The 17,020-nt window shown below is 38.4% G+C and overlaps 1 protein-coding gene across 15 annotated transcripts in view; it reads left to right on the top strand.

Moving 5' to 3' along the window:
- nuggc.1 (nuclear GTPase, germinal center associated, tandem duplicate 1) overlaps nucleotides 1–17,020 on the top strand; it is a 91,078-nt gene that overhangs the window by 8,729 nt on the left and 65,329 nt on the right. For 4 of the 15 annotated variants that reach the window (XR_003463310.1, XM_027285172.1, XM_027285164.1 and 1 more), the window contains exons 6-11: nucleotides 4,056–4,137; nucleotides 4,282–4,394; nucleotides 4,626–4,673; nucleotides 4,750–4,788; nucleotides 5,008–5,047; nucleotides 5,192–5,299. Coding sequence is in view for 14 of the 15 variants with exons in the window: in XM_027285172.1 (XP_027140973.1) it covers nucleotides 4,056–4,137; nucleotides 4,282–4,394; nucleotides 4,626–4,673; nucleotides 4,750–4,788; nucleotides 5,008–5,047; nucleotides 5,192–5,299 (430 nt within the window). In the remaining variant the exon portion in view is untranslated. Of the gene's footprint in view, nucleotides 1–4,055; nucleotides 4,138–4,281; nucleotides 4,395–4,625; nucleotides 4,674–4,749; nucleotides 4,789–5,007; nucleotides 5,048–5,191; nucleotides 5,300–5,781; nucleotides 5,876–6,433; nucleotides 6,651–6,769; nucleotides 6,992–7,258; nucleotides 7,460–7,578; nucleotides 7,755–8,481; nucleotides 8,576–9,210; nucleotides 9,299–9,420; nucleotides 9,543–9,779; nucleotides 9,954–10,050; nucleotides 10,203–17,020 lie in introns of all 15 variants that reach the window. The other 11 variants (XM_027285169.1, XM_027285163.1, XM_027285170.1 and 8 more) reach the window with 9 other exon arrangements.

Here is a 17,020-nt window from a genome sequence, read left to right as displayed (position 1 = left end):
ATGAACTCCTCTTCTGTTTGTTTTATCTTGTATGATGTTTCCTCCTCCACCACACCTCATTCAAATGATTAGCTCGTCATCAAGCTCTGTAGTGGCCTGATAACGATCTGCTCATTTGAATGAGGTGTGGTGGAGGAGGAAACATGTTAAACATGCAGGGCAGTGGTACCCGAGGACCAGGATTGAGAAACACTGCACTAAACGATAATAAAATACACTATTAGAAATTGCTCCTATTGAATTAACCCTCCTATAAACCTTTAAAAACGTAGTTAGTCAGTGTCACCTCCCTGATGTTAAAAAGCACAATTCTATTAAGAGAACTTTTTTTTAAACAACAACGCATGATTGAGTTATCCTAAAATACCTGAAATCTTTGTCTAAATAATATAGAAATACATACCTGATAAAGGCTCTGTGAAAAACAAAATTATTACACTTACCTGGCTTACTTACCTGGTATAGCTGAGAAAACAAAATCAGTTAAAAGGGATCAGCAAGCACACTTACAGGTTAACGCAGTAGTTGGGTGCACGGCTCAAAAAAGCTGCATATGATAAAACAGGTCTGCATTACACACTGTAATTTACATTTGCACACAAAAGGCTGTGAGGGAAGTGGAGGACGAGGAGAGGAGAAGGAGAAGGATGAGGAGAGGAGGAGGAGGAGGAAAAGAGAAGAGGTGGAGAAGAAGGAGGAAGAGAAGAAGAAGGACGAGGAGAGGAGGAAAAGAGAAGGATGAGAAGGAAAAGAGAAGAAGAGGAGGAATAAGAAGGAGGAAGAGAGAAGGAGGAGGACGAAGAAGAGAAGGAGGAGTACAAAGAGGAGAGAAGAGGAAAAGAAGAAAAAGGAGGAGGGAGGAGAAGGAGAAAGACGAGTGGACCTTGAATATATTGAGTGAAACCTTAAATATATATAATGAAGTCTAAATATATTGAATGAAGTCTAAATATATATAGTATGAAGTCTGAATATATGAAGTAAACCTTGAATATATTGAATGAAGTCTGAATATATGGAATGAAACTTTGAATATATATAATGAAGTCTGAATATATTGAATGAAGTCTGAATATATTGAATGAAGTCTGAATATATGAAGTGAACCTTGAATATATGGAATGAAACCTTGAATATATTGAATGAAGTCTGAATATATGGAATGAACCTTTGAATATATTGAATGAAACCTTGAATATATTGAATGAAACTTTACTGACGTCAGACTGCGCGGCAGTGCCTGCAGCCATCTTGTGTACAGTCTGTAAAAGCGAATGACAATGAGTCAGGCCGCCCGCAATCTAGTTGCAGCGATATTAAGCAATGAGGACATGATAAATACACTGGTGAATGCGTGCCAAAATCCTCCCGATACCCCCTGCCCAATACCCTGTCCGTACTTCTGACGAAGAAGTTCACTCAATTTTTAACAATCATTCCATATATTCAAAAGTTTCATTGCTTATATTCAAAGTTTCGGCATAATCTCATCATGCATTTGTCTGTCTGTCAGCAGTCCGCTGTGTGAGTAACGTGCCCAAAGCTGACAATGTGTTGCGGATCATAAAATACGTTCAATACTAAACTAAATATTCACCCTGCATTGTTCTATGAATGTGGATGATTCTCATTGTATCTAAACAATATATGAAGAGCTTCTCTTTCAGTTCATGAAATCCCTGTAGCCGCAGCAGCTTCTCCAGTCCCGGAGAAGTGCCGCGTAAGAGCGCAGTGCCATTACGCATGGCCATTTACTGTGTTTTACCTTCATTAAATCACCTGAAAACTATATCAAGCTAACCATACAGTGTCTTGGGTCCTTTCTTGTGTACGGGTGGAGATTGTACACTGGGTGTTGTGGGGCACTCCTGTGAGGTTGAAGGCATGCTGAGATTGGCCTGATAAACAGCTGCCTAGCCTGTTTTATGTCTGCCACAATTAAAAAGGAAGCGAACTTCCTTGTCAGGAAAACGGTATTGGTCAGGGGTATTGGGGGGATTTTGGCCCGTACATGCAGTGTTAATGATGTCCTCATAGTTTAATATTGCTGCAACGAGATTGTGAGCGGACTGACTCGTTGTCACTTTTAGCTATAGCATCCACACGTTACACAAGATGCCATGAAATCTGATGTCAGTCAAGTTTCATTCAATATATTCAAAGTTTCATTTAATATATTCAGACTTCATTCAATATATTCAAGGTTTCATTCAATATATTCAAGGTTTTATTTAACATATTCAAGGTTTTATTCAATATATTCAGACTTCATTCAATATATTCAGACTTCATTCCATATATTCAAGGTTTCATTCAATATATTCAGACTTCATTCAATATATTCAAGGTTTCATTAAACATATTCAGACTTCATTCAATATATTCAAAGTTTCCTTCGATATATTCAAAGTTTCATTCAATATATTCAGACTTCATTCAATATATTCAGTTTCATTCAATATGTTCATATATTCAAAGGTTTAATTTCCTGAACGGCATGCCATAATATATATAAACGAATCAATCTATGTTGTATCACAAATACATGTCTGACATTTATATTAAACCAAACGGCTTGAAAATTCAGTAAGTTATGGAGATTTTAATCGTTGATAGACCTCTGCCTCTGTTGTATCGTTCCAATGGACAGCAGCATCTACGCGTATATATCTATGAGTTCATTACTCAGCAGTTAGCTAACCTAACAGTCTGACAACGTTACAGTCTAAACTATGGATATGAACACAAACATTACGTTGGGTTATTAACTTAGAAAAATAACTGGGGAATGTTTTCTTACCTGATATCGCCAGGATAACAGTTATAACGTGAAGTTCACCGCATAGATCCCGACTCTTCGTCTGTGTCCATATTCCTGTTTTTGTTTTGTTGTTTTGTTCTCTGCTGAAACTCCGATTTACTCAAATGAGAATTTGGCATGCAGATGTAAAATAATCCAGGTAATGATCGAGAGTAGCGGTGAAGTCCTGCAGCATTCAAACTGACGTACTCTCAAATGAAGGCGCACTCAGTGGTCATTGGCCAGTTTCCTGGATGACAGCCACATTGACCAATCATACTCAAAACAACATGCCAATAGCAATTGTTTCATGTTCATTGTTTCAACCATAAGTCAAATATTTTAGTGATCCCAAAATTAGGAAGTACCTTTGTAGCAGATTGTCTTAAAATAAGTGAATAAGGATAAATAATAACAACAATAATAATACTTATTATTGAAAAAAAAACAGGAAAACTACTGTAAAGATTTAGGGTAGTTTACCTTAAAATTACGATTTTTTTTACAGTGTAGATAAATCCAGGTGGTAGTAGTAATAGTAATAGTAGTTGTTGTATAGGATTGAGTGACTGATGAGGGACATGATATCCAGGTGTGGACATAACTCATGTAAGGGAGTAGACAGGAGAAATAAACAAAGGTACAAGAGGGAAACATTTCCAATAACTTAAGGCTGCTGTAAATGCCTGTATAAGGTGTGGTGGAAAAATTCTATTCCATTACCAAAGACCACGGAGAAATACTGAAATTAGGAATTGGGCAGTGCAATGTGTTCTTCTGAGGTCCTTGACCCAGACCCAGTCACCTGGCTGGATGTCACTGGTTCTGGTAAGGTTGCTTTCACTTGTTGGGATATTTGAGACAAAGCAGAAGACAATGTTTTGCAATATTGCAACATATCATTTTCACACAACTCTGTAGAGGGGAAAGGTCTTGGAGATGGTCTCATTCCTATTGTGGGAGGTCTACCAAACAGGATCTCAAATGGGCTTAGACCAACTCTGACTCTGACCCTCATCCTTATATACAGTACATGAGCACAACAGGTAATACCTTTGTCCAAGAAAGCCCAGCTTCCTCACAACATTTAGCAAGTTTTGTTTTCAAGGTGCCATTCTCTCTTTCTACAGCTCCACCACTGACTGGATGCCAGGCACAATGTTGTCTTGAATCAATGCCCAAACATTCTTCAATCTGTTTTATTGCATCACTTAATTAATTACATAATAACATAATTATTTGTTATATATTCCAGTTGCCGTTCTTGGTCATGGATGAATTTGTTCGCAGCAAATTAAATGAGTGGAGGCTCAGCGAGTGGATACAACGATTTAAGGGTAAAGTAATCCCATGCTACTTGCACAGATATTGTACAATATTTGAATTATGAATTTGACTTCTGTAGCTATTTAAAAATAATTCTAATTTTTGCATGATTAAAAATCAATGGCATGTTTTTTGTTTTGTTTTTTTAATTACAGATGAAGGCATTAACCAGGAAAGTCTTTACTGTCTTAATGATCAAGAAATTGATAGTTTGATCCCTAAATTGGAACCAAGGGCAATATTTAAGAGAAGACTTGAGTCATTAAAGGTAAAGTCCTTTACAGTGAAGATAATTCACATAAAATCTGTATCTGTCTCATAAATATTACTCATGGAGATAAATTGCTATTGTGATTCAATGGAGGGTAAACTTCTGTTAAAAGTTTTGATGGTGTCTACAGATAAAGGATTATAATATAAATTATCAATGGTAATAATATAATTTAGAAAAACATTTCTTTATTATTATGGATTTAGAACAATTTTCTTTCTTCACTAGGCAGAACAAAACACAACGGATCAAGAAACAGTTGATTTTCCTGCTCAAGTAAGTTGAGTACATGTTCGATTAGGTATCAGCACATATTATAATCATAGAGATTGGCAACAGTCAGTGGCTACAGTGTCAACAAGAGCATGAAGAAAGAGCTGCTTGTGTTCAGGTAAAGATGACTGAAGAACTGTCTCATTGGATCACAGTAGTTTTGGACTGAGCGAAGATGGCTCATCTCTGATTGGATGAGAGAATAAATGCAAATATTTTGAGAATTGTAAATATGTTTGTTCAAGCCTGTAGAATGTAGTTGGATGACAAAGCTTGTGTGAAGATAATTTTTTGATCCAAAAGTGTTTTATAATAAAATATTCTTATTCATCCTCAGGATTGCCCGTCCACCAGTGACACAAGTGGTAGAGGTGAGATACACAGTCTGTCTCATTCATTACATTGTACTGTTCATTGATGTTTTCAGGGCAGTAATATCTTAGAGCTTTGATGAAACAGGTTTTAATTTTGCGAGAGGAAGATGCAACAAACGTTTCTTTTTGGTTTCTTTTTGTATTTGTAAGAATTCCAATTAGGTAAGAGGAAGCTGGATCTTCAGGGCGAGTCCAGTAATTGGGAGTCACCCACAAGAAAACGACGTAATGACAGTGAAACACCATCATACACAGGTATTAAAATTACTTTTTAAAGAGGTGTCGTTTACCCTGAGTCGGTAGAGCATCCACCCCATGTACAAAGGCTCGGTCCTTGCCGCGGTGGCCAGGGTTCAAATCCGCATGTTATTCCCCATCTCTCTCTCTCTCCCCATATTTCTGTCACTCTTCAAGCTGTCTCTGTCAAATAAAGCTCAAAATGGCCAAAATGGCTGGCTGATATATTAATGTGCAGGTACCCATAACAATAATTTATATGCTTCTGGTAAACAATGTAACTGTTAAATGGGATGATGTTTTGAACCTAGACAACAATCTGTTGATAGGCGAGTCATAGCCGTAGTATAAGCCTAATGATGCACTACATTGACTTGATAAAGCACCTCTTATGCTTTATACATTCTTTTCCTTATTTTTGTACAGCAAGGCTATTTATTGTGATTTACTGTTACACTGGTTCATGATCCTGATGAATAGTTCTCCATTTTAACTCACAGAAAAAATCATCCTGTCTGAGGTGAAAAAGATCATGAAAAGTGTCGATCACAGAATACCAAATCAAGACAACAAAAAGCTCAATTCTTTCCTGAAGTAAGTATCAAGTTTTTTGTTACACTACAGACCAGATTTTAGACTGCTCTGTACTGTTGAGTCATTCTTAAATTTGTTCAGATTTAAATCTTTAGACTCATTTTAAATGCACAATAGATGAAAAATATGTGGTATTCACGGCACCTTCCTGGCAGTCTGTCCCATCATTCACACTTGAAATGGTACTTGATAGCCATCAGGCTTAGACTAGCTTGTTTAAGACATTAGTATTTGATGATCTATTTTAATATCACTCAAACAGTGTTGTGCTTTATCACAAATTATGACAAATTACACAAATTAACAGCTATCACATTTGCTGTTACTTGTTCGTGCACTAGCACGTTTTGAAAACACAAAACCAAATGTAATGTAAGCTCATCTTATGAAACTAAAAGTTTTAATAACGTTATCAAAGGAGTACTTGAACTTGAGCTGTCAGAATTTTTTTTAATTTATACTCGTGTTGGCTGACATCTTCCTGATTTTGACACATTCCTTTGAGTGGTTCTATATTTTCCAGATTAGCTAACTTATATTTAAACTCTTCCACAACAGGACTAAAATCAGTGATTTGAAGACAGACAAGAGGGAGCTGGTCGGTGTCTTTGGTAAAACTGGGGCTGGAAAGAGCTCTTTGATCAATGCTGTCACTGAACAGAAGAAGCTCTTGCCCTCTGGAAGCATCACTGCATGTACCTCAGTCATGATCAAAGTGGAGGCCAACATGCAGAACTCAAAGTATGAGGCACACATTGAGTTCATAACAAAGGAGGTAAAAATGAGCTGGATATGTTTATTTAAAGTTATTTTAATGTTATGATGTAGCTGTAAAAATATAGTTGCTGTTTGCATTAAATGCCATTCAATTAAATGGAAATATTTATTTTTTAGGAGTGGAAAGATGAGTTGTGGTCCGCATTTAATTTACTTCGGGACAATGCAGCTCAGGAAAATGATGAAGATGAAGATTATCGTGACACTGTTGAAAAGCTGTCAGCGCTATATGGAGAAGAATGGAAAAACAAATCCTATGAAACTCTCATGGATAGCAAATATTTCAGAGAAATTCCAGGATTTCTCCAATCCAAAAGGAAGATTTTGACATATGAATCAGTGAGTTATTTTTATATATATATACACATACATACATACATACATACATACATACAGCAACAGTAAAAAGTTTGGACACATCTTAGTATTCAGTGGTTTTTCTTTATTTTATTAGTTTATACATTTTTGATTAACATTGAAGACACTTTGCTGCATGTCATTCCCCTATCAGCCTCATTTTTCATCCTATCATGTTTGGTTCTTTAATGCAGTATGTCCCTATGAATCAGAATGCCTGTGTGACCTTTACACTATTATTTATTGCAGGCTGAGGAGCTGTCTGCAAAATTGGTCAAATACACGGGAAATGACTCTCAAGTGGGAGAAGAAGTAAAGAGGTGGTACTGGCCACTAGTAAAGTGTGTGACTGTCAGGGTGCCTAATAATGATCTTCTTGAGCATGTCACACTTGTGGATCTTCCTGGAAATGGGGACCGTAACAAGAGCAGAGATGAAATGTGGAAAGGGGTAATTTTTTTACATGTACTGCCGTTTTATTGTGTATTACTGTGTCAGTAAACTGTGACGTTATCTTATTACAAAACTAATTAATTATTCATATTTCACTTGCAATTATGGCCCTTCAGGTTGTTGGAAGTTGTTCTACTGTGTGGATTGTGACTGAAATTAATCGAGCAGTATCAGAGAAAGAACCGTGGGAAATCCTGAAAGGTGCCTGTAGCCTCATGGGAAATGGTGGCCAGTGTCAACAGATTCACTTTATTTGCACCAAGTCTGATGAAGCCGGAGGTTTGGATGTTCAGTAAGTTATTTATTATACAGTTTATAGTTAGATTTAACATTGAAATTAGTTAAGAGCTGAACAGCAGTAAACACATGCAAGAGTATACATAATATTGTCATGTCACAGGTTGCAGTGGTAAAATGCTTGGTTGTTGTTAGTTCAAAGTCTGACACTGTGGAGCCTCCTTAAACAAAATCAAAACAACTGCTGGCATCCCTTGTCATCATACCAACCCTCACCCCATATCGATAGGACCGTCTGATCATCTATTATGTCCAAAATATATTTATCGTACTACATGAAAAAAGTTTTATATCAATTCAATTAATTATTTTATTTACTTGTGTTATTCTTTATATTATGTATACTCTTTTATTATTCTTATCCCCATAATGCTAAATGATAAAAGTATATTCTAGTATACTCCTACCTGTATATTTGCTTGTGTTTATTACATCTGCAGAACATGAAGCATACTGTTATTAAATAAGGGAATGAGTTTCCATTTGTTTTGAATTAATGTAACACAACACCTGTAAATTCATATGTTCCCTGAAAATACTATGTAATAATGTAATTTATTGCCATTTTAGGGAAATGGAAACACTGGTGAATTGCTATATGTCTAGTTGATTAATTACAATTAATGTAATTAAAAGTGTTGTTCTGATTCTATATTGAAATGTTGGAATTACAGTTTACAGTTCTCCAAATACTGTATGAAATACAAATATTTTCTTAATAGTTCAGCAGGTGGTACTCAGGCTGCCATATGTGAAAGAAACAAGCAAGCCAAGGAAAGAGTGAGGAAAGAATTCAACAAACTAACCGATGTTAAGGTAAATTGTATAGAGACAAGACAAGAAAATCTGTCTACATCTGCAAGCCTGTACCCAAGTATAATCCATTCTCCCAAACAAACAGCTGTTATAGTTTTACTTGACTAAAATAAATGTAAGCCATACATGGGTGTAGAAAGAGAACGGTAGCCTATAATAGTGTATGATAAGTTTTTTTTTTGTTTTTTTTTACTTTATTATGCATGATAATAAGTTTTCAGGCTACTTTTATTTTGAGGTTGTTACACGTCACTTCTGCTTCAGGTCTGTCCGCCGTCATATTATTAAATGAGAAAACGAAAAAAGGAATTTGCAAAAAACAAATTTGGGTCGTTATTTGATTTTGTTTTTTTCGTTTTTTGGTGCTGAGAGCAAATTATACTTTGGCGCACAGAGCCATTTCCGGGTTATGTAAACCCGTGCCTGTTTTTCCATTTCGTATTTTTGATCTGAGCCTAAAATTGAAATATGAAAAACCAGGCATTTTTTTCGTTTTTGGTGTTATAATAAAAACAAAAAAACAAAATAACCAGTCAGTTTTTCATTATTTGATTTTTGATTGCCAATTGAAAATGGAAAGAACGAATGATAAACTGATTATTCCTAAACTTTGACATCACTCAATTTTTCTTCAGAAACATTTCAGTGATGACTGTTTGAAAGTGTTCACAGTGAGCTCCTCTGAGTTTCTAAACAAGAAACATCTAAACCCAGATGAAACTGGTAGGTGAAGTCTCTCATTTGTTTTTTAATTAAATCCACCACCTTTATTCAAACAAGAATGAATAATTGTATATGACATTACTTACTTAATTAAGTACTGTAAGGTGAAAACTTTTTTGCAGAAATACCCAAACTTCAGGAATTTCTGAAAAATCTCAATGACTGTCACTCAGAGACATTAAATTATGTGTCTGGAGCTTATGGGATTCTCTCCCTGATTCAAGGGGCCCGCTGTAGAGAAGTGGTAAGATCAAGTAACTTCTTTCATTGTCATAATTGTCATTACAATTGATAGAAAATAAAACAATTCTTAGCCTGTATGTGAGCTGATTCAGTGAGAACACGTTATAGTTATTAGTCACGTTATAGTATTCCAGACCAACAGAATTTCATAAATAGTACAGTCTTGAAAGAAATCCATCCATGTAGCTAAATCTACTTTCATTTCTTTAAATACTGAATGTCTTGTGTTTGATTTTAGGGTGTCCAAAAAACACATGTGTGCAAAATCCTTGAAGAAAAAATGAGGCAGGAACTTATAAATGTCACAAATCCGATGGAAGAGGCTGAGAAAGCTTTTGAAAAATGCCTTGGTGATGGGGTTGAAAGATCAAAAAGTTCATGTGAAAAAATCTTGAAGTCCGTCTTATATCCGGTATGTATTTGAATTAAATTTACATCAAAACAACTGATGATTTGTAATTTAAATATTTTTTTTTCTATTCTAATAACAACTGTATTCTTTGTTGCAGAAAGGGAAGAAAGGTTTTTACGGGACACTGAAGTGTGTGGTTGAGAACAATGGCATCCACAAGTCAAAATATGGGAAACAAATAAACCTGAATGTGACATTAGCTTCATGTCTGACTGACAGCATTGATGAGGAATTCAAGAGTACCTTCCCGTAAGAAATAACTTCATGAGGACATAAACTTCTTTGTTAGCCCATTTAAAAAGCTTTACATTATACAGTTATGTTATGTAATATAATTAGAGATGTCCGATATTATCGGCCCATATTCATTATCGGCCGATAATAGCTTAAAAATTTAATATCGGTTGATATCGGTATCAGATTTTTTAATGCCTCAAAACCCCGATAAAATAATACTTGCGTTTCACCCAAATAGTGCCTATTGGCTCCTGAAACGTTTGTCTGCGCAAATTTGATGACATCATCAAGCTGCGCCCACAAACACTAGTTGCTGCAGTGACAAACTTGCTCGCTGGCAAGTTGCAACATGTCAGTGGTTTGGAATTATTTTCAAGTGTCTCCGTCGGACGTTAAAGTTGCTATTTGCAATGACTGCAAAGCTTCAGTTATGCGAGGTGGGACCAAGATTTCTGCCTTCGGTACATCTAATTTAATCTCCCACCTCAGGATAAACCATGCAGAGAGTTACGAGAGATTTGTGCAGCAAAGCAATGAAAAGAAACAGAGCCCGGCGGGACAGAAACAAACGACTCAGATGCAGATGACGCTCAAAGAGTCCAACGAGAAAAGACAGAAATACGCCAAGGACCACCCCAGGGCAAAAGCCATCAATAGGAAAATAATCGAATGTATTGCACTGGATAACCAGCCATTCTCAATCGTGCAAGACGCCGGATTCACTAAACTTGTGGAGTTCCTCGAGCCACGCTTCACCATGCCCAGCCGCAGGTATTTAACAGATGTTTGTTTGCCCGAGTTGCACAGAGTTGTTTACAGCCACGTCGAGAAGTTAATAGCTGAGGCTGTATCAATTAGCTTCACAACAGATATATGGTCTTCCAGCGTTAGCCAGGTTAGCATGTTGAGCTTGACTGCTCAATGGCTAGACAACGACTTTGTGTTGAAGAAGTCTGTGCTTCATTCCCAAGAGTGCCGCGGCTCTCACACGGCAGAAGCAATCGCATCGGCCTTTGAAGGCATGTTTGAAACGTGGAAAATCCCCAAAGAAAATGTGCACGTAGTTGTCCGAGACAACGCGCGTAACATAGCTAAAGCTGCGTCGGAGTTTGGTGTCCCAAGTCTGCCCTGCATGGCACATACTTTGCAGCTCGCTGTGAATGGAGGTGCCCTGTCTCAGCGCAGTATTGCAGATGCTCTGGCCGTGGGGAAAAAAAAAAGAAAAATAAACATGGCACTTTTTCCCTAAATGAAGTTGAAGTATTTCTTATTTTGCACAATGTTAACATTTGGAAAGTCTTGTTCCATTCAAGAATATATCCAGTGGTGTATTACAGTGGTGTATTAACATTAAGCATGTTGTGTTAGTTCCACAACAGGAGATATGTGATGTTACCTAAATTAGTTTTGAGTAAAAAATAACCCATATATCGGTATCGGCTGATATCGGTATCGGAAATTGAGAGTTGGACAATATCGGCATATCGGTTATCGGCAAAAAAGCCAATATCGGACATCTCTATTTATCACTATAATGTTCTTAACCTACGGAATGATTTTGAAAGGGGAAATCCTCTTTTCTTGTAACTGCTCACCAGGAAGGTCAGAGGTTAGGGTCAGCAGCAGAACAGTACCCTTGAAATAATCAGAGTTTTGCTCAAGGACACTTCTACAGGATGTTTACTGTCATGGGGAGTTGAACATGAAACATGGCACTAGATTTAATCAATGTTGCACATGTGGATAAGATTTAAGACTGACCTTTCTGCCAAAACTTGAACTAACAACCCTGCACAGACCAAAGCATGACTACAGGCAGCCACATTTAACAAAAGTAAATGAAGTCAATTTAGGTCATTAACCCAGACACCGGAGGACAGGGTTATTTTTTTGTTTTTCTCCCTGTCTCCCTTTCGGTTCCTTTCTTTCTTTGGCTTTTCTTTCTTCTTTGTACATTCTAGGAGACAGTCAGCAACTCTGGTTCCTCTAGTTTCATCACTGCCTTGTTTTCTCTCTCTCTCTTCTACGATACTTCCTCTTTATACTTCCACTTTTCTCTCTGTTACGTGCCAAACGGCAGTGGCTTTAGGTTATCTGATTCCCTGTATCTATGGGTACGACCTACAATAACTGTTTGCTAATCATCCACGTAGGGCACCTCTGACTAAACAGCCCCAACACAAAAGAAAGTGTTTGTGATTAATGCCCGGTGTTTGGTTATTGTCATCGCAACTAAGTTAAACCATATTTAGAGAGTCGCTGCATGCTATGATTCATTACACTGCAAGCTTCTTGCCGTCGTAACGATACTGCAAACTTTTTATATTTCTCAGGGAAGCAAGCCGAGCTTTGTGGTGAGAGTCTTCACGTTTCAAAAGGTATCTCTCTCTTTCAGGTTGTGTTCATGAAAATCTGAGTGATTTAACTGTCCTGTGAAAGGAAACCAGGACTACTTATTCTACATGAGACATTAGCTAAAAGTAAAGGACAAACAGGAAATTCCCTTTCTATTTAATCAATCTGAACAGGGTCACTGTTTACGTCTATAGCATTAGTATAGCATTCTTTTAAATGAGCTTTGAATGGATTGACAATACAAAGTAGAGGTTTCTGGGAAAAGTCTCTTGTTCTTGAGGAAATGAGGCTTTTGCTGAGAAGTTCAGTTACTCATATCCCAACCAGAGTTTTTTCTTCACTTTCTTTCCCACCAAGGTCTCAAGTGGAGGCGAATCCTTTCACATTGAGGAAGTGAAAGAGCGTCATTGTGGCTTTGCATGGGATTAGCCCATTTTAAAGCCCCTTAGTAAGATTTACCCACATTATTCACATTTTAATGGACATTCCCACCCACACATACACATGCTGGCTGAAATCAAAATCCATGGCAATGAAATAAGGCAGCGGGGGCTTAATGCAGGGGAAAAATGTTCAAGGTTCATTGGCCTCACTCAAGTGTGAGTATAGTGCAGAGACAAAGAAAGTGGTGAAATTATTGAAATGGGAAAAGCACATAATGACGTTGTACCTGTTTGAATGAGTGAGCATGAACACACAAATGTAACTTTTAAATGCCAACGTAATTCTTTGAGGGGAGGCAGATCATCAAATGAACGAGCCAAACCATGGAGGTGAGAGAAACCCAGGTGTGCTATAGCACCTGATGCATTTTTAAACAAGGACAGACAGGGGTTAGGGGCAGTTCAAGGATTTGATGGTGGGTAAGTTGGTAGTCACGGATATGTTTGGGGAGAGAGTTCCAAACTCTGATGTCCTAAAGAGTAAAACATTCATAGTCTGACCCTGTGAGCATATTTTTGTGCTGTCCTTCTGGTTGCTGTATATTTGTGCAGACCTGTGATTAAAGGGGGCAAAAGAAGCTGATGGCATTAACCTTGGCATTGGCATTAACCAATTCTAACTCAGCCAATCAACTCCATCTGTTGCTACAGTATTCCTCTTTGTTCACCAAGCCTCTTTTTCAATTAGTATAAAATCTGAGTCACATTATTTTGTCATATTTGCTTGTCACAGATTACAGGTTACAAAGCACAGGCCTGCAGTAAATTAGTATCAGTAATTAGACTTTGCTATCATTTCGACTAATTAGGTTAGCCACCCTGCGCACACAAGCATTTGTGCATACACTATGTTGAGGAAGCACTCTGTTCCACTTCACTGAAACAGAAACAGTGTAATAGTTAATGTTGCAGCAATTAAGTGAAAGCTATCTTCATCTACCGGGGCTGAAAATGACATATTGGGTTTGCTGAACTGAAATGTCAACAACGATCTGCAGACAACCTTAACGCTCTCTAGCCCCCTTTCAAAATGCCAACCTGCGGGAAACACTGATAGCAGGTGGCTAAATGAATGACAAGAAAGGCCAGCTGATTGGGCTAGAGAGGCCCTCAAAGAGGAAGCAGCTAGCACTGCCACCACTGAGCAGTATCACAGAGAGCACTGGAAGAGAGGAATGGAAGGGGGGGGGGGGTTACTAGGCTGCTTGATTGGCAGCTGGAGCAGTAGGGGGTTAGAGGTCATACTGTGCCTCTGCCCTTCACAGTACAGGCAGGAGGGAGCATAGAGAGCTACCCCAGCCCTTGGCAGCCACAGGTGGGCTTTGTGGTCTGTCATCATGGGTCCTGTAGCATCAAGCTGCCTCTCTGCCTTCTATCAGAGAGACAAACAACAAGGAGGCTTATCTGTCTGTGTGTGTGTCCTCATACTGGATGAGAGACATATAGAACATGTTACAGAAACATTACCATGTCATAAGAGGTCAGATTGCCATAACACCATCTTAAAAAAAATGGTATCACATTTGAGATTTTGAGCTTCATCATTTTGAACATCCTACTCTGGTCGCACACCGAGGGGTCAGATTAGAATTCAGATGGAAGAGCTAAATTAGGCTGACATCAGCTGCTAAGACCTTGCACATCAAACAATGGGATGCATAAGGCTCATGACAGATTTCTTGTGTGTGTGTAAGATAGTTTTCACAGAACCTGTAGCTACTTAAACATTCTGGGGGTCTGTACATTGTATTTAAAAGGAGTTATGTTCAATGTGACCTAAAATCAATTCCTGCACAACTTAAAGCTTCGTTTAGAATTAAGTTTCTCCTCTAAGACATTTAAAAACATTTAAGCATTTTTTTCCAGATTAACTTGTCTGCAGTTGTAAAGGAAGTCCTGTCTGCAATGTGGTAAGCCTGCATACTACGTGATTTACAAGACTGCAACAAACAAAGAGATTAGCAATTTAGTGTTGTGCCCAAAGCTGATTAATCTAAATGGCAAAAGCTACATTCAGCGCATTTCTCTAAGAAGAACACTGCCACCATGCAGACTAGACAATTATGTAGGTGAGCTTTTGAGACGAGCAGAGCTCGTGGTGGGTGGTGGGGGTGGGTGCATCAGAAGAAGGAGAATCTACTTTTTGAATTTCATGGAGACAAGATCAGACTAGCTGGAAGAGCAGGTGTTTTTTGTGTGTTTTTTTTTGGTAACCCCAGTGTCATACATGAGCGCTCATCCACCTCCTCTAACATCAAAGCCAGGTTTCTACGTGGGCGTTCAGTCTAAATAGCACAAGGGATGGTTATATCAGACTCTGTGTAATATCCCATTTACTTCTGCCTTCAAGCCCTGGACAGAGAGGGTGTCCAGGTTCTTTAGGTTTGCCTGGTTTTGTGAAAATCTCATCTATGGCACAATACTCATCAAATGAACATGAAATGACATGACAGGCTCGGTTTCAGACATGTTAAGTTAGAACAGTATTTGTAAATACAATACTATACCTGTCCTTAACTAGGATTGGGCAATACAGCATATTCAAATGTTACAACCATCCACCATCAGTCCAACAAACGGCAATATAAGCAATACCAGCGCAAAATAAAATGAAAGAAACTGGCCAAAAAAGGCTCCAAAAAACAACTGGAAAATGTTGATACCCGATATAGTTAGACTATTTCATCAGAAAGTATGTGGCTGCACTGGTGTTTCAAGAAGTGGCCTACCTAACCACACACAAATGCATGCAAAAGTGGATGTGGGGATGCTTAATTAAGTATGATCCTGGTTCCACATCCTTCCAGTCCTTCAAGATGGTCAAGTCATCCTTGAAAGATTTAAGTGAGAAGAAGATGGAGTTCATCCCAACACAGCCTGAAAAAATAATTTCATCTGCGATCAGGCACATTTGGGTGTATGTGTTGATGATGATGTATTGAATTCATTTATTGTTTTAAGGAGGAAGAAATGCATACTAAAGCTTTAAAGAACACTTTGCAGAGGAAGGGAAGGACTCCAGAGGTAGGAGAGGTCCTACTGGGCAAACTTCTGAGAACCAGCGGAAAAGATTTAGAAGCAATGAAAACATTTCAAACAGTGGAGCCCTTCTTGTCATTTTCATTGCACCACCTCCGCAAGGGCTGAGGGTCAAACAAGCCAAACCTTTAAGCCCACTCTGTCCTGAAACAGGTGGATCAACAGACTATCAATTGTTTCCTCCTGGGCACTTCAAAACACCAGGGCTATTGTGCTGTACAGTGAGTAGGAACAGAGGAAATATGGTTTATCTTTAAGGCAGCAAGTCCTACTGCTTCAGAACATAGACAGTAAGAGAGAAGTTTTGGGAAGGGGAAGGGGTGTCAAGAGAACAACAAAGATGAAGACAGGAAACAAAGAATACATGGAGTGTACTGTAGGAGCAGCAGCAGTAAGATTACTGGTTTTGAAACCCATATTGTAACCCAATGGTCACTTCCTTGGGCATTTAGGTGGGTCTGTCATAGAGTTGCACAATACCCATGATACCCACGGTACCCACAGTACCCCGCGATGCCAAATCCTAACGGTTCCTACTATACTAAAAATTCTACACAACGGTACTACCGTGGATTGCTATACTACTGCCAGTTTCCGCTACACAGCGGCCACCTCTACTCTCCTCTCGGCTTCTCACTGCATGCTACTCCCTTTTAAACAAACCAACATGGCAACTACTGCAACCGAACTACACAGCTGCTGAATGATTGGCTGTTTGCCTGTTACTGGTGACATCAGATGTGATAGGCTGTTTCTGCACGCTGGGTCCGCCCGTCTGTTAGCTGATTGGCTGTTTGTGTGTTTCTGCCGGACAAGAACGAACTCCATGAAGACAGCTCCGCTTCGATAGAAATTCGCTTCAAAACAAACAACAAGCTAAAGTTCTGTCTCGCCCAGACGTGCAACGGGCCCGAGCGGCGTCGTCATCAGTGGCATGTTTATCATGCACCAAACAACATTCTAAGTGACTAATAAGTATTTATAACTTGTACA

Source organism: Larimichthys crocea, chromosome XII (assembly GCF_000972845.2).
Source record: "Larimichthys crocea isolate SSNF chromosome XII, L_crocea_2.0, whole genome shotgun sequence".
Lineage (NCBI taxonomy): Eukaryota > Metazoa > Chordata > Actinopteri > Sciaenidae > Larimichthys > Larimichthys crocea.
This window is presented reverse-complemented; position numbering and strand designations above follow the sequence as displayed.